The 25,525-nt window shown below is 40.5% G+C and overlaps 1 protein-coding gene across 1 annotated transcript in view; it reads left to right on the forward strand.

Annotated features, from left to right (window-relative positions):
• The window catches only part of PRKDC (protein kinase, DNA-activated, catalytic subunit), a 195,215-nt gene that overhangs the window by 62,496 nt on the left and 107,194 nt on the right, over positions 1–25,525 (forward strand). Inside the window, exons 29-42 of the mRNA XM_089776265.1 lie at positions 802–901; positions 1,756–1,889; positions 2,392–2,640; positions 5,026–5,252; positions 6,198–6,406; positions 6,748–6,880; positions 10,164–10,322; positions 11,114–11,317; positions 13,644–13,829; positions 14,891–14,995; positions 16,824–16,991; positions 18,524–18,651; positions 21,681–21,888; positions 25,332–25,510. Coding sequence (XP_089632391.1) covers positions 802–901; positions 1,756–1,889; positions 2,392–2,640; positions 5,026–5,252; positions 6,198–6,406; positions 6,748–6,880; positions 10,164–10,322; positions 11,114–11,317; positions 13,644–13,829; positions 14,891–14,995; positions 16,824–16,991; positions 18,524–18,651; positions 21,681–21,888; positions 25,332–25,510 — 2,389 coding nt within the window. The remainder of the gene's footprint in view (positions 1–801; positions 902–1,755; positions 1,890–2,391; positions 2,641–5,025; positions 5,253–6,197; positions 6,407–6,747; positions 6,881–10,163; positions 10,323–11,113; positions 11,318–13,643; positions 13,830–14,890; positions 14,996–16,823; positions 16,992–18,523; positions 18,652–21,680; positions 21,889–25,331; positions 25,511–25,525) is intronic.

Raw genomic sequence — 25,525 nt, forward strand, 5'->3', positions numbered from 1 at the left:
TCTTGGTGACTACAAGGCATCTGGTCTCCCTTTTGTGGAAGGAATCCAAGGCATTCTCCATGAGATCATGGTTAGCTTCATGGTCCAAATGGGCAAGGGCTTTCACCTCAGATATGGAGAGTGAGTAGCTGGTCTTTTGGCCAATACTTTTTCATACACTGTATATAAGGTGCACTTTCTTTAGTCTGTAGAGGTTGTCTCCTGAACAAAAGTACAGCAAGTGATGGTCCAATAATAGTATTGTCTGTTGAGCAGCTTTCAATAAGGGGGATTCCCTTCCTATCTCATTCTGTTTTACCTTTTTCCTCCCTGCTTCTGTTCACTGCTTGCTGTTTCCCAGATGTAACAGAATTGTGTGAGACGCTGGGCTTCAGAATGGAAAATTTCTAACGCTGTAATTATGTGTCTGCTACCAGCATCTCCCACAATTCTACACACCCTGGATGGCTTCACTCAAGGGTCAGCTTTTCATTTAGATCATTACCATATGGGCTGTATGCTTTCTATAAATGGTTATTGAGTTGGCATTGAAGTTATTGTTACTAATAGCTTTCCATGAGTTTTATGCAGCTTTGAAATGACACATACAGCAGCAAGTGAGGAAAGGGGGCATGACCAGCATGAGAAGTGCTGTAACTTTAAATTATCTCCAGAAATTGCAGAATGGTGGGAAGCATCCCAGGCATAATAGAATTGTGAGAGATGCAGAAAGGAAGGTATTGAGTAAGGAATTATTTGATAACTGGACCCCACTATTGGCACTTATTCATAGGTGAGCATTTCCCTTCTCTTTGATAATAGGTACAGTTCAACAATGTTGTGATGCCATTGATCATCTGAAGCGCATAATTAAGCACAAAGCATCGTCCCTAAATAAGGCAGAAAAACGACGGATACCACGGTTAGTTTGAATTTTTGCTTTTCCAAATATTACATCAATAGTTTCTTACAAATGGCTTTTGTAAAAATTTAGGGTGGTAAGTGGAGTTAAGACACATGATTCCCATTAATGTGTAACTGTATTGCCACGTGCTGAAAGCTTTCTCCTGAGATGTCCCTTGAACTGACTAGAATAGCATGATGGATCGTGGTTTGAGACTCAAGAGCTATCTTTGATTCTTGAAACAGCTCATTCAGCTCCATAGGGAGATGGGTACGAGACTGTCATACAGTTCCCCTCTGGAAACTCTGTGACCATCTCAGGGGAAGTGTTGATTAGCCTCAAGAAGGAGTTGTATCCAGCACTTTCTAGGCAAAAATATGAGTCAGAGAGAGCAGGAAAAAATTAGACTGAATCCTTGGGGATATTAAATAGTCTTGGAAGATTTCCCCCCTCCAAAGGAGGGGGAAGAAGAGAAGTTCTTTGTCTGATAGTTAACCTCCCCTTTGTCTGGAGTTGAAAGGATAGGAAAGAGATAGTTAAGTCTTGACGTTTTTCTTTTATATCTCAGTCACCACAACTAAGTAAATTGGAGCTCAGATCAGGGAAATAAGTGAAGCATATACCCATATATGATTTTGTATTTGTAGTGTGAATTATCTGATCCATCAAATCCCCCACCTCTGCCCCTACTTCTTTTAATGAGATAGTGGAAAGAGCATCCAAAATTCTTCATTAAATATTTAGATTTGCAAATGAAGTTGGATGGCATCATGAATATGATGGCTGTTATGGCTTTTCTTTGAAACAAACACACACAGCTGTTGGGCAAATGTTAGTAAGGATTGTTGATATGTATTCATTATTTTGTACAGAGGCTTTCCACATGCTAAATCAATATGTCTGTTGGACCTTGTCATGTGGCTGTTGGTGCAGTGTGGGCGATCTCAGACAGAATGCCGTCATAAATCCATGGAGCTCTTCTATGAATTTGTTCCTTTATTACCAGGTACTGTGGGTCATCACATATATCTCTCTAGTTTCCTGCTTCACATTAATTGCATTTCTGTTCTCATTTCCTGTGCAGTGTCAGTTTTCATTTATTGGAAGAAACACATTTTGAAATGAGTATCTATTAGTATTGAATAAGAGCTGACTAGCTGCTAGTATTTCATTCAGTATAAAAATGGTGCATTTTTTATTGTGTAAGCTTCTTCCAATCAGTTGTGCCCCATCTCTGACCCAGAGAGACCACCATTAGGTTCAGGAAATCTATTACAGCCAACTGCGAGGGGCTCATCAGCTGTTGCAGAGCCAGAGGAGTGGTTCCTAAGCCACACTTTTCCTTGCAGTTGACACAAGGACTGCTGCTTTGGCTGTCTCCTCTTCCAGAAAATAAGAGCAATTAATGGAATAGGTTTTTGAGTGTTGATTCATGTCCATAATACCTTGCTGAATGCCAGCTGCGTATTTGCATACAGAACACTGATTTCTGTTTGCTGCTTTATCAGGAAACCACTCTCCATCATTGTGGCTGGGTGATGTTCTAAAAAAACAAGGAATCTCTTTCCTCATCAACAAATTTGAAGGGGGAGGAAATGACAATCTCTCTGGAATCCTCTCTCAGCCAACACTCTCTGACGTGCAGGAGCCCTTCAGTTTGCGAGCTGTTTTACAGTGGATGGATATGTTTCTAGCAGCTCTGGACTGCTACAATACATTCATTGAGCTGAGAATGATCAAACCAAATGAAATACTAGGTAGGTAAATCCTAGCTGTAGCTTGGTCAGTATTGTCTGTTACATAAACTCACACTGAAAGGTCTCTAACTTGGACTTGCAACACTTGTTTCAAGAATAGATTTGATTTACAGATCCACAACCATTTTCAGCAACAATTGCATCAATGGATTTTTTTTTTTTTTGGTAACAGTGGCCTAGTATTATATTTTTTTACTTTGTGTTATAGAAATATTTCATTACTATTAGAAAAACACTAGTTTTAAATTTCTTTCCATCATGAATGTCTTTCTCCCTCATTTTCCACTTTCATACGGTTGCTGCACTGCAAAGCTTATCTCCAATTACAACCTCTGGACAAGATTCCTTCTAAAGCCTATCACCATGTTTCTTCATTTAATTAAAGAAAGTTACCAATTAGCAATGTGAGGTGCTTTCTTCCTTCCCCACAGTGATTTTGCATAGGGATGTTAAATTTAGATTAATATGCTAATCGAATAGTCGATGCAAATTCTATTAGTCGATAAGGGTGCCTCCGCCTTTGAAGTGTAGCAACAGCCCTATGGCTGTTGCTACACTTCAAAGGCGAAAATGCTGCAGGGAGCATGGGGTCAGGGGGGACTTAAGCAGTCCTCCTTCCCTCCATTCTGCCTCTTTCTGATAGATGCAACAAGAGGGGAGGGAAGTGACTAGTGTGTCGACTATTGGATAATTTGCTTATCAGATAGTCGACTAGTCATTCATATTCCTAATTTTGAGTGTGTTGCTTTTCCCTTCAGCTGCAACTCTCCTGGGGAACTTAGCACTTGTCTGATGACATAAATATCAACACCTTGTGCAGCCGTTAGGCCATTGGGTCTGCATCCAGTATAAGTTTTTAAATGGTTCATGTATTTCTAAACAGCATGTTTCTACAGTAGGAAAATACAGTGTTTGGATTAGACTCCCATTTGGGCCTCTATGGGCAGAGGTTGCTTCATGGCAGCCTTCCTTACTCACCCCTTCCCCTCCTCTGCTGCCTCTGTCAGGTGGTGTCAGGTGGTACTGCGGAGACAGTGTTGGGGGGAACTAGCTTATAAGCTGGCTTACCCCAGCACCTGCTCCTGTTCCCCCCCCCCCTTGTTGCTGCTTCTGATACAGAGGCAGCAAGTGGGGGTGGCGGGGAGTGGAGTAGTCGACTCAACAACTCACTTAATGAGCCTATGTATTTTGCCTAGGCATGTAAAGCTGTACAATAAGGCTGTGTCTACATTGGCAAGATTTTGCGCAAAATCAGCTGCTTTTGTGAAAAATCTTGCCGCCTGTCTACAATGGCCGCGAGTATTTGCACAAGAACACTGATGTTCTACTGTATGAAATCAGTGCTTCTTGGGCAAATACTCTGACTCTCCCGCTCAGGGATAAGTCCTCTTGTGCAAGTGTTCTTGCTCAAGAGGCCATTGTAGACAGGTAACATCAATTTCTTGCGCAAGAAAGCCTGATGGCTAAAATGGCCATTGGAGCTTTCTTGTGCAAGAGAGCGTCTACACTGGCACGGATGCTTTTGTGCAAAAGCAAATCTTTTGTGCAAAGGCACATGCCAGTGTAGATGCACTCTTGGCAAATACTTTTAACGGAAAAACTTTTAACGTTAAAAGTATTTGCTCTAAATCATCCCAGTGTAGACTCAGCCTAAGATTCTCTTAATAAATACAGTTATTAGAGGGCTAGATTTTCAAAGACGTGGGTTTAGATTTATATCCATATAATTACACATGCCTGACTTGTGTGCAGATACCTAATACACACATCCATTAAGAATGGACTTGAATGAAAAGCTATCTTCTATGTCCAAAACTAAATCTTCAAGGCTACGTCTACACTGGCATGATTTTCCAGAAATGCTTTTAACGGAAAAGTTTTCCGTTAAAAGCATTTTCGGAAAAGTGTGTCTAGATTGGCAGGACGCTTTTCTGCAAAAGCACCATTCTCGCGATCGGGGCTTTTTTGCAGAAAACAAATCTCTGCTGTCTACACTGGCCCTTTTGCGCAAAACTTTTTTGGAAAAAGACTTTTGCCCGAACGGGAGCAGCATAGTATTTCCGCAAAAGCACTGACAATCTTACATGAGATCGTCAGTGCTTTTGTGGAATTTGAAGCGGCCAGTGTAGACAGCTGGCAAGTTTTCCGCAAAAGCAGATTATTTTGCGGAAAAACTTGCCAGTCTAGACACACCCAAATGTAATTGAAGTATGGTTTGAGGGGAAAAAACGCTTTTTCTTTCACTGGTGGGGAAAGATTTTTGGCATTTTGTTTCCCATATTTTTATTAAGTCACTTCATTATGTCGCCCTGTTTGAGCTGAGCATAAAATATATTTTAAATTCATAAGGTCACTATATATTTAAATTTTGTATAACCCTTCTAGGTACTGGTATGAGGTCTTCATTCCTGAGAGCTGTAGAATTCTTCCTTGAAACTATTGCTTTGCATGATATAGCTGCAGCAGAGCGGTGCTTTGACACTGGGTCAAAAGGCAATATGTTCAGTCCACAAGAAAGAGAAGAGTATAATTACAGCAAATGCACAATCATAGTCCGAATCATGGTGTTTGTCAGCATGATCCTGGAGACATGCCAACAGGATTTCTGGAAGGTAGTTATTGAACCTCTCAGGCTGTAGCGGGTGACTTCTTAAATTGCTGAAATTGTTATTTAAAATTGTTTAAGCACTAATGATTTGTGGGAGAGTGGGGGGCTTGCTAGGAGAAGAGGATCATCCTTTGAAATACTTTGGACCATTCATCTTAACAGATCATTAAGCCCTAGGACGTGGCTTGCTCTTTTGATATTACTGCTGCAGCAAGCTGAAGGAAACCCTTGGTTCGTGGATTATTTTGCAATGAATGATGCAGTTCTAATTAGGAGAAATTAACACCATGTATATTTGCCAGTCAGGTTGTTTGAATCACTGTCAGTATGACATCCTGCATGGAATACCATCCCCATGGGTTTCTGATGTTGTTGAATTTGGGAGTTTTTTTTATTGATCATAGCATGAGAAAGATGATGGCTATAGAAATGATTGTGCTCTGCCTTTTTCCTCTTAAATTCCTTTTTGAATAATGAGCGTTCAAGTCTCTCTATATGTTTGTGTATTTAACTTGATACTAAAACTTCAATTTATTTTAACAGTTTCTGAAGACTTTAAAAAAGGGCACTGCTAAGTCATTTTCTAGGACTGCAAGTGCATAACTGGCAGTTGCATAACTTGTTTAGATGCATAACTAGCAGTCTTCATGTGTGTAGAAGTCTGTAGTACTGGCATGTTGTTATTTGAACACTAAAATTAGTGTATTTATGCCCAAATAGGTTGTGCTGTTGTGCACCTGTGTCTTTAAAAATGGGCATTTAATTTCTATAAATATGAGTTAAAATATATTAAAAATGAGCCATTTCAGAGAGAAAGAAGTTAAGATAAAAAGGCTTATTTTGCTTATTTTAGGGACAGAAAAAATAGTGGAAAGTAGACTAGTTTTAGGTGAAAAAGGATTAAGAATGAAATGTCTCCAGCTTAATTTTCATCTTTCATTCTTTGCAGTTACTTGAGAAGGAACTACTTAATGCAAATCTGATAGAACTCCTTGTGAGAACAGTTTGTGATCCATCAAACGTAGGCTTTAATACAGCTGATGTACAAGTCATGAAAAATCTCCCAGATGTTTCTGTGAGGCTCATGAAAGCTTTGATGAGATCTCCCTATAAAGAATCATTGGAGCTAAGCATAAAGAAAAGAATAACATCACAAAGGTAAGGGCTCTCTATAGCTAGCGGGGAGGAATAGCTCACTGATTTGAGCATTGGCCTGCTAAACCCAGGGTTGTGAGCTCAATCCTTAAGGGGGTCATTTAGGGATCTGGGGCAAATCTGTCAGGGATGGCATTTGGTCTTGCTGTGAAGGCAGGGGACAGGACTCGACCTTTCAAGGTTCCTTCCAGTTCTGTGAGAGAAGTATATCTCCATTTATAGAAGTAATGCAGTACATAGGGATAAATGCACCATTGAAAGATGATGTCTTTTTTTCATGTTATATTGATACATCCATAATGATATAGGCAATCAATATTTTTATTTTTCTTCTCCCTTTTCAGCATCGAGGATCTTTGCTCTGTTGAACTGTATAATCCAGATTCTCGTTTTGATCACATTAGACTTAGCTCCATATTGTCTGCATGCAGGCAACTGCACAAGGCAGGCCTGCTTCATTCCACACTTCAATCTCAGGTAAATGTTTATGCAGAAAATAACAAAAGTTAAGATTTTTCATATTCATGGCCTTTCATATTTGAAGGGCTCTTGAAGTCATGGGGAGTTGCTTGTGCAATATCCAATGACAGACTAGGCCGTAGCTAATTCTCACAACTTCCCAGTGATGTAGTAAATAAATAATACCCTTTTTATAGATGAGTATACGCCGCCAGAGAGTCTAAGTAACTTGCCCAAGGAAATAGTAGGGAGTAGGTGTTGGAACCGGCATCTGAATTAAGGATGTGAAAGTGCAACTGTGTACATGGTTACCAATGAGCTTGGGCTCATTGGTTAACATTCACATTTACATGCAAGCTCCTGGTGCACATGGTGAGTTGGCTTAAAGCCGGCTCCTTATCCACACTGGCTCTCGGTGAGCCACCTGCTGTCCCATGCTGCTGCCTCTGTATTAGAGCCAGCAGCATGGGGTGGCAGGTGGGTGCTGGTATGTGCTGGGAGTTGGCTTAAAAGCCGGCTCCTCTTGCATACCATATCCCGGGGAACCAACTGTTACTCCGTGTGTAACCGTGTAACAGCTGAAATTTTCAGCAGCTACATGGTTACTTAATTACACTCATTTTAACATCCCTAATCTGAAGTCTGGAGTTGCCTATACTCTGAAGATACCTGCCCTAAATAAATGCTTTACATTATACTCGGTAAGTACTGAACATTGGGTACATTGGGTAAATTTGATAGTGCAGCTAAAAATCTGTCCACACGTGTGGACTTTAATGTTCATAATGGAGATCATATCAAGAAAATATCTGTGCTTCAAATTAAGTGGTAGATATTTAATTCCAAAGAAAACATTGGATGCAGACAATAATGGAGGGTGGGGGAAGAAGAGGAAGATGTGCTTAGTTTTTGACAAAAGTAGAAAACTTGATTTATATTTAAATTAGTCCAGAGGAAAGAATGGATTTTTTGTGTGGTTTTGACAATGCAAGCAAACTTTTTACATTTTGAAAACTAGCTTTTAAATATGCAAAATGGCAAATAAGAAATATATCATTAGTTATGAACCAGTTGTGATATAGTTGGTAGCAGAAGGAAAAGGATTAAAGTACTATCAGAATGAGAGAGAAAAGAATCAATTCCTCTCATATAGCACAGTATTCAGGAGAGAAGTATACCATTGGATTATTATATGAGAAAATATAACAAATGGGAGTGTCAGAGAAGCATTAATAAGAATAATTATAGGATATATATATTATTTGGATATATTGATGTGAAAATGAAGATTTTGGATATTTTGGCTAATAAATTGGCTTTTTTAATCCATGAATGTTGGCTGGTCTGGCCTTTTAAAGAACAAACCTTTTGTCTTAACAAAAATCAGTATGGATCATCCTGTTAGTACTACGTGTGTTGTTTTGCAAGAGATAGAGTTCAGATTGTGAAGAGCTGAGTTATTCAGCTTCAGGACTAGAGGGGGCGCACCTTTCATTACATTAGGATGCTCCTTTGGCAAAACAGATCCAGCATGGTGTAAGGATGTTAAAGTCCAGTTATTTGGCTAATCGTGTAGTCGATACAATTTGTATCGACTACACAATTGGTCAATAAGGGGAATTGGCCTGTAGAGCCACAGTGGAAGTAGCTCCTAAAGCCAGTGTGAGTTGGAACTGAGCAGTCCTGGCTTGCACCGGCTCTGTACTGCTGCGACTCTGCATTTAAAATTAGTAAGAGCCCATTGGCTCTTACTACATTTAAAATGCAGAAGTGCAGTGATCCTGGACTGGTACGAGCCAAGACTGCTTAGTCCTAGCTTGCTACAGGTCCAGCAGCCCCTGTTTGCAGTGGCCTGGGCTGGCCACAGGCAGGGGGCTGCTTTTCAGCAACCTCCCCTTCCCCTCCCCAGCTGCCTCTGATAGAGGCAGCGGGGGGAGGGGGCAGGCAGCATTGCAGCAACTGTGCTGGGAGGGAACTGACTTTTAAGTCGGCTCCCCCCCCCAACACTGGCTTCTGCCCCCCCTCCTGCTGCCTCTCATACAGAGGCAGCGCATGGTGGTTAGGGGGAGTAGTTGGGTACTTGACTCAGCTATTCAATAAGCTTAGCTTTCTTGGGTAGTCAGGTATTCAACTACTCGTGTACATCCCTAGCATGATGATCCTTGTTTAGCCTTTTGAGTCACAGGAAAGTAGGATTGAAAGAAGTTGTACATATCAAACAGAAACCTTTATGTAGCCTCCTAGGTATTCCTTGTTACCAGGGTTCTGGAATGCATGTGTTATTGGTATGTCACTATAGGTAATGGGGGAGAGAAGATTTAGCTAACAGTGTTTCAGTCCTAAATGTTTGCTGTTTGGTGATGGGGGCCACTTTTATAATGTAACAATATAAATGTTACATTTTATGGAATTTTTGCCATTACTTCTATGAGGTCAGGATTTCAATCTTTATCAACCTATAGGGCTGTGATAGTAGGACAGCATGTTGACTAGTATCAGTGGTAACTGTGAATTATATGGTGTCCCCTTCAGGGCACCTACCTTCTCATAAGATTTTCTGAATTTCCGTACTAGTGTTCGGAATCTTCAGGGGGTAGCCGAGTTAATCTGTACAGGAAAAAACAACAAAAGGTCTGGTAGCACTTTATAGAGTAACAAAACATATAGATGGTATCATGAGCTTTTGTGGGCACAGCCCACTTCTTCAGATGACTGGAGGTTTGAGTTTAGGATGTGCAGACCCAAAATAAATAGGAGAGATGTGGGGGAGGAGGAAAAAAAAAGAAGGGGGGCGGGAGACAGGGAGGAGAGGTATGGAAAATCTAAGGGAAAAACAGGAAAGTAGAGCTGGGAGTCTGTAAGTATTTTTAGATTGGGTAGTTAAAACAAAGCAGATAAGAATCAAAGTCAATAGATAGTATCCTTCCTAGTGTTGTTCATCTTAACCGTGAAGAAGTTCAGAGTCATTGGACTGGAGTCCAAATTTTGGTTTAGTGAGTAATGATCCCTAAATGGGGATCCAGCTTATTCTGAACCCAAATGGTCATTCAAGTGTGGTTCCCAGAAATGTGAATAGTCTGCATGACAGTCCTATGTGCAGGTCCACTGTTAGGCCAACAGCTTGGAAAAAACAGAGACCTGCACTGAAACCACTGTGGTGCTCTTTTCACAGACAAGTCTTCTAGAGATTTAGTTTACTCTGCCTAGCAACTAAAAATAAACAATTTAAATTCTGTTTTTCTCCTGCACTCCTAGAGACTTACAGTAAAAATCCCCTCCCCCCTTCATGTACATCCTCTAGGGACTGGGGCTCCATTTTGCAGTTGGTTCTAAGCTTCTTTCAGTTGTTTATAAAAGCATTGCACCAGGAGATGAGAGGAAATCTCTACCATCACTAGACATCAGTAGCAAGCGACTAGCTGATGGACTCCTGCAGCTGGCTTTTGCTTTCGGTGACCAGGTAGGAGGATCACCTCTTATGATGTACCATCTCCAACTCCATTTCCATAGTTTCGGGTTCTGGCATGTTTATTTTTCGGATAGTTAATCTTATCTATGCTATTTTCAGGAATGTTGTAGAAGAAACTGGTTTATTTTCTGTAATGTGTATTTTTGGGACAGAAAATTGTATGTGTATATAGAATGCTGTATTGATAAACGTCCCTTAACACTTCCAATCCAGAACCTGGAGTTTGGCCATTGTTGAGTGCCAGTGACCAAGGCAAACTATAGATTCCTTAGTAGGGGAAATATCCTGATACTGTTCTGGGAGTTGTTTTTTTCCCCCTTAAGTTTAAACATTTAGTTTTATGTAATAAATTGGGAATGGGGAACATCAGACCCAAGGACCGGATGCGGCCATCAACTTGCTTGGATTGGTTCCCAAGGCTCAGGGGTCCCTCAACTTTGGGGAGCCTCTACTGGTGCTCCAGTCACTGCACTGCTTTCCCACAGGGCTGGAGCGCACACAGTCTACTAGGCTGGGTCCCCATAGGCTCTGGTGTACAAGGGGAATGTGGAGATTGTCTTTCTCAGTTGAGGACTACGGTGAGGTATTTTTTTCTACTTCTGACTGGTTGCAGCCCCCGACTGATTTTTATGTGTTAGTGGCCCCTGACCCAAAAAAGGTTCCCCACCCCTGTTATAAATATACATACAATTATTTGAGAAGGCAGCTTTTTGCAGAAGACTTGTGATGCTTAGTGATTTCAGTACATTAGGACTGACCTCTCTTCTTGTTTCCATTCCCAGTGTGAGGAGCTGGTAAGTCTCCTGTTGAACACAGCGGTACTCTCTGTGCCACTATCAGGAACATCACAGAAGGGTCTGATCAACTTCTCCCATGGAGAGTATTTCTACAGTTTGTTCTCAGAAACCATTAATCGAGAACTGTTAAAAGACCTGGATGTAGCCATACTTCAGCTTATGAAATCATCTGTCGACAGCCCAAAAATGGTATTAGACCTTTTCTTTAAAGGACACAGTCAACTGAAAATGTTGTATCCTCTTCAATTATAAGAAACACTTAAGATTATTATAAATGAAAAGTTAGGAGTAGGGGATGTGATACATTTTCTTTTTATAGCAAGATAGTATAATTCCCATGCATCGCACTCTCACATGCATGCTCTTCCCAGAAGCCCTCTTAAAGGATGTTTGCCAGTTAAAGGGAGTAATGCAGCAGCAAAGCTGATGCTTCTAAGGGTACGTCTAGACTACATGCCTCTGTCACCAGAGGCATGTAGATTAGGCTACCAGGCATAGGAAAATGAAGCGGCGATTTAAATAATCGCCGCTTCATTTAAATTTACATGGCTGTCGCGTTGAGCCGACAAACAGCTGATCAGCTGTTTGTCGGCTCAGCACGGTAGTCTGGATGCGCGGGTGTCGACATCAAAGGCATTTATATCTCCTGGGATGAGATATACCTGGGTGGTCGACAAATGCCTTTGATGTCAACACCCGCGTGTCCAGACTACCGCGCTGAGCCGACAAACAGCTGATCAGCTGTTTGTCGGCTCAGCGCGGCAGCCATGTAAATTTAAATGAAGCGGCGATTATTTAAATTGCCGCTTCATTTTCCTATGCCTGGTAGCCTAATCTACATGCCTCTGGCGACAGAGGCATGTAGTCTAGACGTACCCTAAGATTGGGCTCAGAATGCCTGCCCGTGGCTAGGTCAGCAGGAACCCACGGGTGGATGGGCATCTAGCTTCTTGGCCCACATAGGGGTCTAGAGAATATAGAGACTGGAACCTGAGGTGCTGTGGCTTCTGCCTAGGATCATGGGGACATGTGGGTCTTCTTTCTTGGGACTCTTCTACAGGTCCATAGGAAGAATTTAGAAGTTGAGAGGCCTTATTTCAACATTTCTACTAAAGAGTCCAACAAAGAGGTGGTGTCACGCATGTTTGATGATGTTGCTTTTGAGCCCACGTGTTCTTTCTTGGATTAAAATTCAGCAAGGAAATAGACACAATTCTTAAAATAAATAAGTAATTTTTTAAAGATAGTCTGGAGATATGATTTAAAAGTTGTTTTCTCTCAGGCAATTTTTAAAATTCTCTCTCTGGTGACATTACTTTAAATATTTCCACTGTCATTAAACCTAGTGTGAGCAGAAAAAAAGTGATTTTTTTTTCAAGGCTAGCACTTACCTGTTTGATTCTCCAATGTGCTGCTTGTGCAAAGCCATAATAGCTGTTAATCTGAAAACTGGATCTCTCATATCTAAAAGATTCCTAAATATTCACACTCACATGGTTGTAACTGGCAGTCGGTGTTCTCTACAGTACCTGCTTTTTAAATTCTCAACTTCTTTTATTTACAACCTTCTTGTGACTGATCTATGTGCTGGAAGTCAGACAGACATGGTCACTTAATTATTTTCCAAAACCACACTCCCTCCTTCTCCTTTGTTAGAACTTGGAGATTTTCTTCATGTTAGTGAGATTTTTTTTCTTATGTTCTCATTTTTGAAGATTTGGGAAGAAAAATACTCATAGTTTAACAGTAGTGTTCTAAATCTGGTGGAATCCAAATATGATGTTTATGTAATTGAAAATGCAAATAATCCTTGGAGCATAAGATGCAAAGTTCAGGTATAATACTTTAGTGATTTTTGTTTATTCTCTGGTTATCCCCCATTTAGAAGAATTTTCTGTTTATGAAAACTGGGATTCCCATCCTATTATGCTCTCCTCTCAATTTTGAAAATCAGAGACAGAAAGCAAAAAATGCGTGACTGTTACCATGTATTATATACCTTTCTTCTTAGCTTCTTTGTGTACTTGCGAACAGAAATATTTTGATTTTCTTTTTAAATGTTGTTTCATTTGTATCTTAGAAGAATATAGTTTATTAGATTACCGTATCTCTCACTCAAATATCATCCTTTTTCCCATGATTACACAAACTTTAAGCAAGAGACAGAACTGCTGCACCATACATGGAATGAATATGGAAGCAATTTGAACTGTTTGCTTTTTATTTTGATCCCTAATGCTAATATGTCTTCCTGGAAAACTATATTTAGCATGAGTATTAAATGCATGAAACTATTCTTCACTTGATTAATATTTTAGATTTACATTTTCAAAATTATCTATAGAATTTGGGTGCCATTCCCATTAAAATAGTGGAAATTGGCTGTCCAAGTCTCCCAAACTAGTGATGCTTATTGTTTTGTAATCATCCATCCAAGTGATCAGATCTTATAGTTACACTGAATTAAATGTCACTATATGAAATACATGGAATTTTTATTTTGCCTTCATTTCAGGTGGGTACCGTCCTGAATGGTATATTAGATGAAAGCTTTAGAGACCGTGCTGTTCGCAAGCAGCAGGGAATGAAGTTGGTGACTGCAGTACTGAGAAACTGGACAAGGCTTGACAGCTGGTGGTCCAAAGATTCTGCTCCAGAGAGCAAAATGGCTGTGTTGACACTGTTGGCTAAAGTTCTGCAGGTATGTATTGTGTTTGGTAAAGTTAAAACCCCTTTCACAGCAATATGTAAGAACACCCCCCATTTTGGAAGAGTGTTAGTGTTTGAAGGTTTAGGTTTATTACGAGTTGGAAAATTTCAGTATTTTCTGAATAATGAATACTAGGTATTTTTAAAAAAATCAAACAGGTTTTGGCAGGCAGAACTCTACACCTTCCCATTTTTACTCCTGTGCCTGATGTTTTAGATTTCCCTTTCCTTCCTAAGAAAAGTTATCAATGGAAGAAGTAATCTTTGGGAAGCAAACAATCTCTAATGGGATACTGCATGTATTGTTGGCAGCCAGACAATTCTTTGTGGAGTGGAAGTCCTCAAACCAAATCATTTCAGAAAACTATTCTGTTTTGTAAGAACTTCAGTTTCTTTGCCTCTCCCTTCCTTCACCTCTTTGAAACAAAAGACAGGACTATGCAGCACTTTAAAGAGTAACAAGATGGTTTATTAGGTGATGAGCTTTCGTGGGCCAGACTCACTTCCTCAGATCAAATTGTGGAAGAAAATTGGCGTGACCATATATACCAAAGAGATACAGTCACCTCTTTGAGACACTCTTCCTCAGCTTTATTGACAGCTTGTAAACCTATGCAAAATACTAAGGAAAAGAATCAGGATTATCTCCCCTATTCACTTCTTCTTTTATTTTCATTCCATAGGTTTGAGGTTTATTACTCAAAGCTGTGTTTGAAAATATGCAAAGCAGATTGTCATAAGAGCTTAGCTGGTAATAGTGCAGCGATCATAGGAGACCTAGCTTTGGAAGGGGACTTAATATTGTTTTTCATTGTTCCATAAGAGTCATAGCACGTGATACCCAGCATCATGATGGATAGGAGTTTTTAGATTCTTGCTAATAACATATGTAAGACCAAAACTTAATCATATGTACATCTGCTGTCTGCTGAAATAAATTCCAGAAATGAATGATTTTTATGAAACTCCAAACAAAAATCATGGAAATGTTTAATACAGAGATTATTTTTATATATTAAATATTGTTTCAAGTTTTATTTTTTGTCTCTACAGATTGACTCCTCAGTGTCTTTTAACACAAATCACGAGGCTTTCTCTGCTGTTTTTAAAACATATACCAGCCTACTTACTGATCAGAATTTAGGACTGAATCTGAAGGTAAATTGTGTGTGTTTCGCCCCCCTAAGTTGAATGCTAATATGACTCATGGATTAAAAACCAGTTTTAACTGTGTTATATCTCTAAGAGTACCTTTCTCTTGCTTTTCATAACAACCCAACAAATTTCCTTTTCTCCCATAGGTGTGCACAGGTCAGCAAACTAAAAATCATACATAGATATGTCATAATTTTTAGATGGCTCATTGTTCCCAATCTTCCTTATTTTTCCGTCTCTTTTTGATCATGTAGTTTTAGGAAAAGTCAATAATATGGAAATATAGATATAATTATAAACTCACTTAAAATGTAAGAGCAATATAGCTTGATCAGAGATGTCATTTCACTTTTGAGCATTATCTGTAGTGTTTGAGCCAGGGACCATTCTATATAGAAGAATTCACATCTTACTGCTTGAGCTAAATCTCAGATTCATAAACGTGTATGTGTAAGTCTAGACATTAGATCGGGGGCTAAGAACCCGGTGGTAGCATGGAGTGAAAAAGATGCTGGACTGAGAGCTCTGGCAACTGAAGTTCTCTGCCTACAGAAGAAGTACTACTGTATGGTTACTTCCCTGCCAATGTGTGTCTGTCCTAAATTGTCAAGATTACTCTGATGATTGTCTATATATTTATATTTAATTGAGCTTGGACCTTCTGCTGTAGCTTCCAAGAAGGACGTCAATTAGTGCAGTGTTAGTGGTGGTTTTTGGTGCTTACAGATGCTTATCCAATGGAGGATAATTTTTGGTCATCGCTGACCAGGGCTTGATTTTAGATCAGTAACTTAAAAGATGAAAGGCTTCATGTTAACTCATTACTAACCACCTGAGCTATCTACTCACCTAACTATAAGTGAGTGTAGGGGTTTGCAGAGGGGCTATTCAGTCCTGGGCCTCGGGCTGATGGTCAGCCCAGTTCAGAGGGCTGTCCGAAAGCCCGGCACTGGTTCAGGCCAACTTGTATCCAAACAGTTCCCAGTCTGGCTCTGGGTCAGGGCAGGTTGGCAACCCAACCAAAACAGTCACTGGTTACAGACTGGTGGTCCACAGCCGGGTCAGAAGCTCTGGTCTTAGTTCAGGGCAGGGTAGCAAACAAACACAGTTTGGAGTTCAGGTCTCCTGGTTCAGGCAGAGATCTAGAGCACAAGGTGGCTCACCTAAGTTAGCAAAGGAGGGAAACAGCCACCCAGAAAGTTGGTGGCAGGGGGGACGCAGGCCCATCCACTCTTCTGCGTTCCAGCCTAGGGCCTGACAGCAGCCAAGTAATCTGCTGCTGGGTCAGCAGGGAGTCCAGACCGCAACATGCTGACTGCTGCTGCAGCCCAGTTAAGCTATGGCTGGCTACCTTTGGGCTACTTCCAGTTCCCCCTTCCTGGGTACCGGGGGCTCCAGCAAATCTGTGGGGTAGTTGAGGCTTGTCAGCTCCAGCAAGTCTGTTGATCCAAGCCAACTATCCGTGTTTGGTAGGTGTGAGGGTCTCTGCCAGCCCTCTGCCTCTTGCAGGCATGGGGATCCAGGCCAGTCCTTGGTCTCGCAGCCCGGGAGCACATGGCCAACATCTGCCTCCTCTGTTGGCTGGGCCCCTACTGCTCTTCTGGACTGGCCTTTTATAGTTCTGGCCTGCCTCCTGATTTCTGGTCAGGTGGGAGGTGGGCTCAGGTTCTGCCCAAATGGGTTTGTGGCGGGGCTCCTCCCCTCCAGGTTAGTGGGAGGTCAATATGCTCCACTACAGTGAGGAATAATTTGTAGTTTTTTCAATGATAAAATCTAATAATTGGAGAATGAAAATGTTTTTTTCATTTAAAATAACCTCTATTTACTTCAGAGTCAAGCAGTGATTATTCTTCCATTCTTCACTAACCTGACTGGAGAAAGGATTAGTGAGCTTAAGCATGCCCTTGACCAACTTGTGGCTCTCAATTTTCCCATGAAGTCTGATGAGTTTCCCAAGGGAACCCTGAGGTACAATAACTATGTGGACTGCATTAAAAAGGTCAGTATCTTAAGTATGTTTAAGGTGCATAATTGAAAACATAAGTTAACTTTGTATTCAGAAACAATACATTTATCAGTATGTTCTTTGAGATGACAGACTCGTTTCCTCTGAACCATGATTTAGTTCACCAAATTGTGTTAATTTTATCCTAGTGGTTGATTATTCTAAACATCAGAAATTAGGAATATAAATACAAGGTTCAGTTCTGCAAACCTTTACCCTTGTGAATAATTCCTATTCATACAAGTAGTCTGATTAAGCTCAGTAGAATGTAAGGTTTAAAGGAAAGGGCCCATGATAATTCAATCTGAATAAAAGTAATATGCCATATTTAAGATAATACAGTTATCTGATTACTTTGTTGAAGAATATGTTGTTTATATTAGGGCAGTGCTAAGTTGTATTTCCTATGAGCTACACGATGACTGTTGAACCACATCCCTCTCTAGGGAAGGCACATTACCAAAAGGAGCAATGGAGAGGCACAATGTCTTCTCAGGCTGCTTCTTCCACACATGGCAATGAACGTTTTGTCCATCCATCCATAAAGTGGAACAAAAACATACCACACTAATACCAACCCTGGAACTTTCCCTTGCAACAAACCCCGTTGCCAGCTTTGTCCACATTTTTACTCTGCTGACACCGTCATTGGGCCTAACTATGTTAGTTACAAGATCAATAACACATATTCCGGTTCATCCAGAAATATAAATTATGCCATCATGTGCCAACAATGTCCGTCTGCTATGTATATTGGACAAACTTCTCAGACACTTCGCCAAAGAATCAATGCACACAAAACAGACATCAGACAGTTTCACAAAGAAAAAACAGTTTCTTGCCATTTCAACCAGACTGGGCATTGTCTCAATGACCTGACTACATGCATCCTGCTTCAAAGAGACTTTAACACAAGACTGCAAAGGGAAGCCTCAGAACTGTCATTCATGCTTAAATTTGACACTTTACGAATGGGCCTTAACAAAGATGCTAATTATCTTACCCATTACAAAGATAGCTTCCCCAATTATCACCCCATATATCATTATCTCATAGAAACTAACCTCGCCCCCTCAATCTCCTCTGTTCTAAAATCTGATTTGTCAATTTTATATGTATTCACTTTTTTTTATTGTATCCCTTTGGTATATATGGTCATGCCAATTTTCTTCCACAATTTGATCTGTGGAAGTGGGTCTGGCCCACGAAAGCTCATCACCTAATAAACCATCTTGTTAGTCTTTAAAGTGCTGCATAGTCCTGTCTTTAGCTCCATCCATGTACCTGCTACCAACTTTCAGGAAAAACATGTGATTCTCTTGAATTAATAGGGCTTTCTGTCAGCTATTACATCCCCATACTCCTCAGAGGAAAAGGCTTTCTTATCACTAATCATTTCTTGAGGATGGTCTAGTAGCATCTGCTGCTCACCTTTGTTTGTGATAGGATCTCAGATCTGTGATGGATCATTTGCTTTGATGCAGTTGGACAACTCTCGTATTCCTTTTTTTCTCCATTTTTTCCAGTTTCTAGATGCACTAGAATTATCTCAGAGTCCAATGTTGTTACAGCTGATGACAGAAATCCTTTGTAGGGACCACAAACACTTTATGGAGGACTTGTTTCAAACCAGTTTCAAAAGAATTTCCAGAAGGTGAGCGTGGGCTATCATTTTTTGTTTTTTTTTTGTGAAACTTTATTTTGCCAATAGGTGCTAGAGAGTAACCATGGCCTGCTATATAGATTGTTATGGCTAGAAGCAATCTATCTCTATTTGAGCAGATAACTTGTAAATTTGTTTCTGATCTATCTTGAGCAATAGCATCTCCTGAAATTCTCCCAAACTATTTTAACCAGTATTTCTTGTAAAACACAAGTAATTATTGTTCTGATTTCCAAGTGATATTTCATGTATCTGGTAATGTTTGCAAAGCCTCCACAGCTCAGTCTCTTCTAATACTGTTCAAATCAAAATAGTAATCTTGGCAAACGTACTCTGAGATGTTCAGTTGCTCTTCTGCTTGTATGTTTAACACAATTAACATTTTCTATAAGTAACGATCATGAACACAAGTAATAATTATTTTGTGCAAATGAGTATTATCTGGACAATAAGAATCATTTACAAAGTATTTGTGATATTCATAAAAGAGCATGTTTATGATTATATCCTCATTGAAAGTGTTAAAGTTTCCTGACTTGAAGTCTTCTATGTCCAGATTTCAGTTTTGTATGTTTAGTTTTATGTGATTATTTGGGATAAGAGCCAATATGTGTCAAAATTTGCCCTGCCAATAGGTGCTGGACAGTGATTAAGTCCTTCTTTTTTCCCCCTCTTTGGAGGTCAAATATGTTTTCAATTGTCCTGAAAGCAAGAGACTGAATAAAGCATAGCTATAATCCATCTGACTCTTGATAAACTGTTATTTTCTGAATTCTCATTTTCTCTCTCTATGAATGATGCTTCTTTCATTGAAGTCAATAGCAAAATTCAATTCAACTTTGGTGGGTGCATGAATGAGACTTATTTATATATCGTACAAGACTTACCTAGCATTGCCTGGGTAAGCAGTGGTTGGTGGTGGTGCAAGACTCAGGCCAGGGCCTTGGAGATGTGTATGGGGGAAGCACAGGAGACTTGGGGTGGGTGCAAGAGTGATGATTGCGGGGGTGAGAAGAGACTCGGGGGGAGGAGAGTCCTATCCAGCAAATATTTTATCTCCTCCTGGCATCCAGGGTTTTTTCCTCCCCCAGCCACCAAAGGCCTTTTTTTCTTGCCCACTCTGATGCTGCAGTCAAAGGCTGGAGGAGGGAAGGGGGCCTACTTACTCAGTGTGCTTTTGGGCAAGATGGCAGAGCCCCAACTGTGCTGGCCACTCCCTTGGTGGTACAGCTATCCTCAATGGACACTCTGCAGGATAGCTCTCTCCTGCAGGCTCACTGCCCCCAGTGGCCACTCTAACATTGTGTCCCTCTGAATAGCAGTCCCTCCTTTTGCATGTTATGGAAAACAGTGCTTTTTCTGGGTATCCTGGCACAACCAAATCCTGACTTTTCTTTAAGTTGGGAAAAGAGGAAACTGCATATCAAATTTGGTGGCCCTAGCTCTTACCGTGTAGGAGACGTTCTTGAACAAGTGGACTCAGACAGATACCCGCTAATATTTATACATAGATTTATTATCTGCTTATTACCTCATTTTAGGTGATGTTTTGTACACATTTTTAAAGATATAACTGAGTTTTTATATACACAGAGGACCTGATTCTAAATGCGTAGATGTTCAATTCTGATAGATATGTTTCTTGAAAAATCTGATTCTGTGCTTTTGCATAGTTAGGTTGCAAAATATGTTTGGGCAGCTAACCCCTCAGTCTCAGGAATCAGAATAGAGTATTTGAGCCCTCCTTACAGTTCTGATTGTTGCTAATTCCATTGCTTACTTGCAAGCTGCTTCTGAAAATTAAGCAAAACTGAACAGGAGACTAAATCCTGTGAAATACTTCAAATAATTGTATATAACAAGCTTCCTGTATCTAGGCTAGTAGGTATTGGTTTCCTACATATAGGGTTTTAGTGGTTTTGTGTTTCAGCCTCTCATGTGCACAAGTACTATTTTGAATGTATGTAGTGGTCTTTGTCCTGAAGGCTCCCAAAACACTTAAATTATGTGTGCACAAGAATTGTCATCTGCCATTGAAAGACAGCTGTCTTTGGGGTGAAATATGGCCTCCATTTAACAACACATATCAGCACTGCATTATAGTTTGTTAGGAAATGAAGAAAAGCCTGACATATGTTAACAATGCAGGGGGAAGCTCATGTAGACAAAATGTAATTACCAAATTTGCAACTTGGCTAAGATGATGGGAGTAATCCTGTTCTGTAGAATGCTATAGAATCTTTCATGATCATAGTTGGCCTAGACTTCTCATTTACAATCCATCAGATAGCACCTCCAGTGCTTTCAAATGACATACTGTGGTGTTGATTTAACAATGATGCAAAAAGCATGCCTACACTTTGCACTTCTTATGGTGTCATGCAGAAGTACATACATAGCACCCCTTTGTTTTCCTCCCTCCTGCCTACCCCCAGTACAGATACTAATAGCAGTGTAGATGGTAAAGGAGTGCTTAGGCAATTAAGACACACATGGAACCTGTGGGTATGTACCTGGGTATATACTTTGTGATTCTTCATAGCCAAAGAAGAGCCTTCCCTATCAGCATTGCTATTTTTTTCAGCCTTTCATTACCATGAGGAGAGCCTCTGGTTAGGGTGAGGCAACAAGGAAGTGCTGCAGCCTCTTCCTGTTGTCTTTCCCTGCCAGAGCTTTTCATTGGCATGTGTAGCTAAGCACCACAGAGTAGACACAGCTAGCTTTTCAATGAGGAATATAGGTGTATGTGCCCTATATATCACAAACAGCAAGGTGCAGCATAGGTGTAGCCAAAGAGCAGAATGCCACTTATTGAATGACAAAAAATACCTCCTGCAATACATAGGATTTCCTCATAGTCATCCCACTACAGTGTTGACCTTGTTTACCATGTAATCCACAGAGATTACAAACTAAGTTGATATGACTACTGAAGAGAATCAAAAAGTAAATGTTGTGGAGTTTAAAATTTAAATGGAAATTGGATAAAGTGGTTAACCTAAAATTCTCATCCTGTTTAGGAGTAGCTGTGAAAAACAAGTGGTGCTGTTGGACACTGTACATAAAATGTTCCAGAGTGAAGCTCTTCTTTCAAATACCTGTCGCCAAGCCTTTGTGGATCGCTCTTTCCTCACACTCTTGTTGCACTGCAGCTTGGATGCACTGAAAGAATTCTTTAGCAAGATTGTAGTAGAAGCCATGGATACACTGAAGGCCAGATTTACAAAGGTGACCTTCCTTTTCTTTAAGGTTACAATTAGGGATGTTAAAATGAGGTTAATTGACTAATTAAGTAGTTAATAGAATTTTTATCAACTGCTTGTTTTGTTGATAAGCAGCTGGCTTAGTTCTAGCTTGCACCTGGTCCAGGACCAAACTCCGCTGCGGCTCTGCAACTTAAAAGGCAGTAGGAGCCAGGCAGCCTGCCCCCTGGATCCTACTGCATTTTAAATTGCAGAGCCGCAGCAGGGTTCGGTCCTAGACACAATGTGAGCCGGAACTGAGCTGGGCTGCCTGCCTAGCCGGCAACAGCCCCTGTCTAAGGCTGGGCAGCTGCCCTTTTAAGGCAGCTCCTGATTTCCCCCCTCTTGACCTTGCTGCCTCTGTTGACTACTCTCTTATATCCTTAGTTAGAATAAACCCTTTAAAATACCCATATTGTTCTGTGATATGTTACAGATTATATTTTTCTTAGTTATTGTCATCAGTCAGGGTTTCAGGGTTGTCCTGGTGCATTCCTGACAGGCCCTCTGTTCCATCGGTGGTGATAAACTCTCGGCTGTGTGCGTGCATGCGCTCCCTTTATCTAAAGCGTTAAACCCCGTGCACTTGGGACAACACAGTAGGTCTCTGAGAGCCCCCAGAAACGACAGATTCAGGCAAGGATGAAACCAATCGAGCAGACTTATTGCTGAATGCTATGCATTAACAGTTGTCAGCAGAAAGTCTCAGTGCTAAGCCACTGTGCATTCTGCAGGTGTTGGCAATGTACTAACCATCAGCATGTTTGTTACCATAAGAACATAAGAACGGCCATACTGGGTTAGACCAAAGGTCCATCTAGCCCAGTAGCCTGTCTGCCGACAGTGGCCAGCACCAGCTGCCCCAGAGAGGGTGGACCAAAGACAATGATCAAGCGATTTGTCTCCTGCCATCCCTCTCCATCCTTTGACAAACAGAGGCCAAGGACACCATTTCTATCCCCTGGCTAATAGCCTTTTATGGACCTAACCGCTATGAAATTATCTACCAAATGACTTACATTACCAGTTGTTAGCAGAAAGTCTCAATGCTAAGCCACTGTTCATTCTGTAAGCGTTGATAACGCCCTGATCTACAAAAGTGCATAAAGCACCCCCCAACCAGGGTCGGTTGGTGTTCACCTTTTATGGTGCCCTTTTATAGACATGTACAAAAAACTTACATCACTTCTTACATATGCCACTCTCTGTTGCCTAGTTACTACCCCTCCCCTTACAGAAGAGGGGCTCATTTACTATCCTTCATGCTATCAACTTCGATCCAGTCTTGAACTTAGGTTGGTATGCACATTAGTGTTTGGGGAGTTGTTTGGTACCAAGACGTTTCTTATTCAGAGGTTCCGCTACTGGCTTACAATCTGTACCTGGTACCTCTCTATGTTCTTCCATGCTCAACCTAACTTACACAATCATACAGTTATAAATAGGGCCTCTTTCTTGGTTGCTGTGTAACTTAACCAAAGTCTTGCTCACTAGATTCCAGGCCTGTTGCTGTTTTCATGTTACAGGCCTGCTGACTCCATGTTACCGACCCTCAGCTTACTACAACTATAAATACATCATCAATGTAAATATCATTTTTTCTAGATTTGAGCACATTATAGGTAGAGCCCTGCGCAAATACAAAATTAGTATTCAAATTCTCAAAACCGATACACAGATATTCACATTTGTGAATGTGGATACCCATGGATATAAAGCAGATCTGCAAATTTGCAGAAATGAATTGTGGATACATATCTGCGTATACCTGTAGATTTGTAGAGCTCTAGGGTACAAATTAACATATTAAAGTCACTGCAAGTCTTTCCATTGATTTTTGTATGTGTTGGATCTGACCTGAATATGAATAATATATTACTGTGATGTTGATTTACAGTAACTTATATGTTTTTTATGAAAAAAGAGAAGAAATGTTATCTGTGTATATCCAGAGAGGCTTAAGGTACTGTTGAAGGCAAAATCCTGCTCAGTGTTCAACTATGGTGTGCCCATTTGTCTGTATGTTAAATTGTGTTGTTGTATTCTTAAATGGTGTAAACTTGTACATTAACATGTAATTATGATGACTATAGAAAAATATTAGTACTTCCTATGGTCAGTAATACCTTTTGTTTAGGCAATTTAAAATTCTTACTGATTTATTTCAAAATACTAAAGTGCTGACCATTCTAGGGAGAAACTCCCATTGACTTTTTTGCAGCCTGGATTCATATTATCAAGATTCTGTTTTTAAAAATTAAATACATATATACAAAAGTTCATTGCAATACAAAAAAAAAAACAATAGAATTCTAAGCCTATATTTCTATGGGCTGCCTTCTCTCTGATGTAAAATGTTACAGATAAATGTTATATTTCAGGCTTTTTTCTTTTGGCTCAGTGGGACTGTGATAAAAGCCCACAGCTTTAGATTTTGAGTGCTAATGGTGACTAGTGTCCTAGATATTTTGTTTGATAAATATTTTTAATAATATTTCTACTTACATGCTATATCTAACCAAAGATCTGAATGCTTTGCAGTCATTTAGGTAAGACTCTCAATGCCCCTGTGAGGTAGGGAAATTCTCTTCTCCCCATTTTACAGATGGGAATATGGGCACAGAGGTGGTGACTAGAGATGTAATGTGTGGGGAAAAAAATAAGCACAACTGATTAAAATTATATTAGTTACACATTTAACCAGGGAACTAAGGGTGCAGGGGATGCTGCAGCATTTCCACATTTTACATGGTGGCCTTCGCTTCTGCCTGCTGCTGCCTGTGTTCCCAGCAACCCAGTGCACTCTGGGTCCTGGCTGTGAGCCTGCAGGACTCCAGGCAGAGTTTAATCATTAACTGGTTACACTTTTACAATCCTAGTTTTGACTTGTCCGGGATAATTCAAGAGATCTGTGGAGATGGAAGTGGAACCTAGTTCTTCTATTTCCTACTCTTCTATTTCTACTTTTTTTTCTCATGAAAAGTGATTAGTTGATTTATAGAGCAGGGGTGGGGAACCTATTTTGGGTTGGAGGGCCACTAACCCACAGAAAAATCAGGGGCTGCACTCAAATGAGAAGAAACCCCCCTCTGCTTACTGAGGTGGTCCCCAACTGAGAAGGAGAAAGACATTCTCCACATTCCCCTTACACACCAAAGCCTTGGGGGGCCCAAGCTAGTAAATTTTGTGGGCTCCAAACCAGTGGGGGAATGATGGGGGGGCTAGAACGTCAGCGCAGACTCCCCAATGCTGGGAGGGAGGAGCCCTGAGCCTTGGGGGCCAATCCCCACTCCTGTTTATAGAGAGTAAACTTTTGAATATAGAAAAAAAATGCAGTTTACGCTCTAGTTTCTATTGTGTAGCTTTTTTAGCTATATTGTAAGGACAAAAGCTAAGCGATCTTTTTCTCTGTGTATCGTTTGTTTTTAGTCAAATGAACCAGCTTTTGATACACAAGTCACCAAAAAAATGGGATATTATAAAATTCTAGAAGTGATGTACTCCCGTCTCTCGAACGAGGATGTTTATTCCAAGGACTCAAGAATTAACCAGGCTTACCAGGGATCCACAAATGTAGAAGGAAATGAACTTACCAAGATGCTAATAAAGTAAGACTTTCTCAT

Source organism: Pelodiscus sinensis, chromosome 2 (assembly GCF_052426305.1).
Source record: "Pelodiscus sinensis isolate ZL-2025 chromosome 2, ASM5242630v1, whole genome shotgun sequence".
Taxonomy (NCBI): domain Eukaryota; kingdom Metazoa; phylum Chordata; order Testudines; family Trionychidae; genus Pelodiscus; species Pelodiscus sinensis.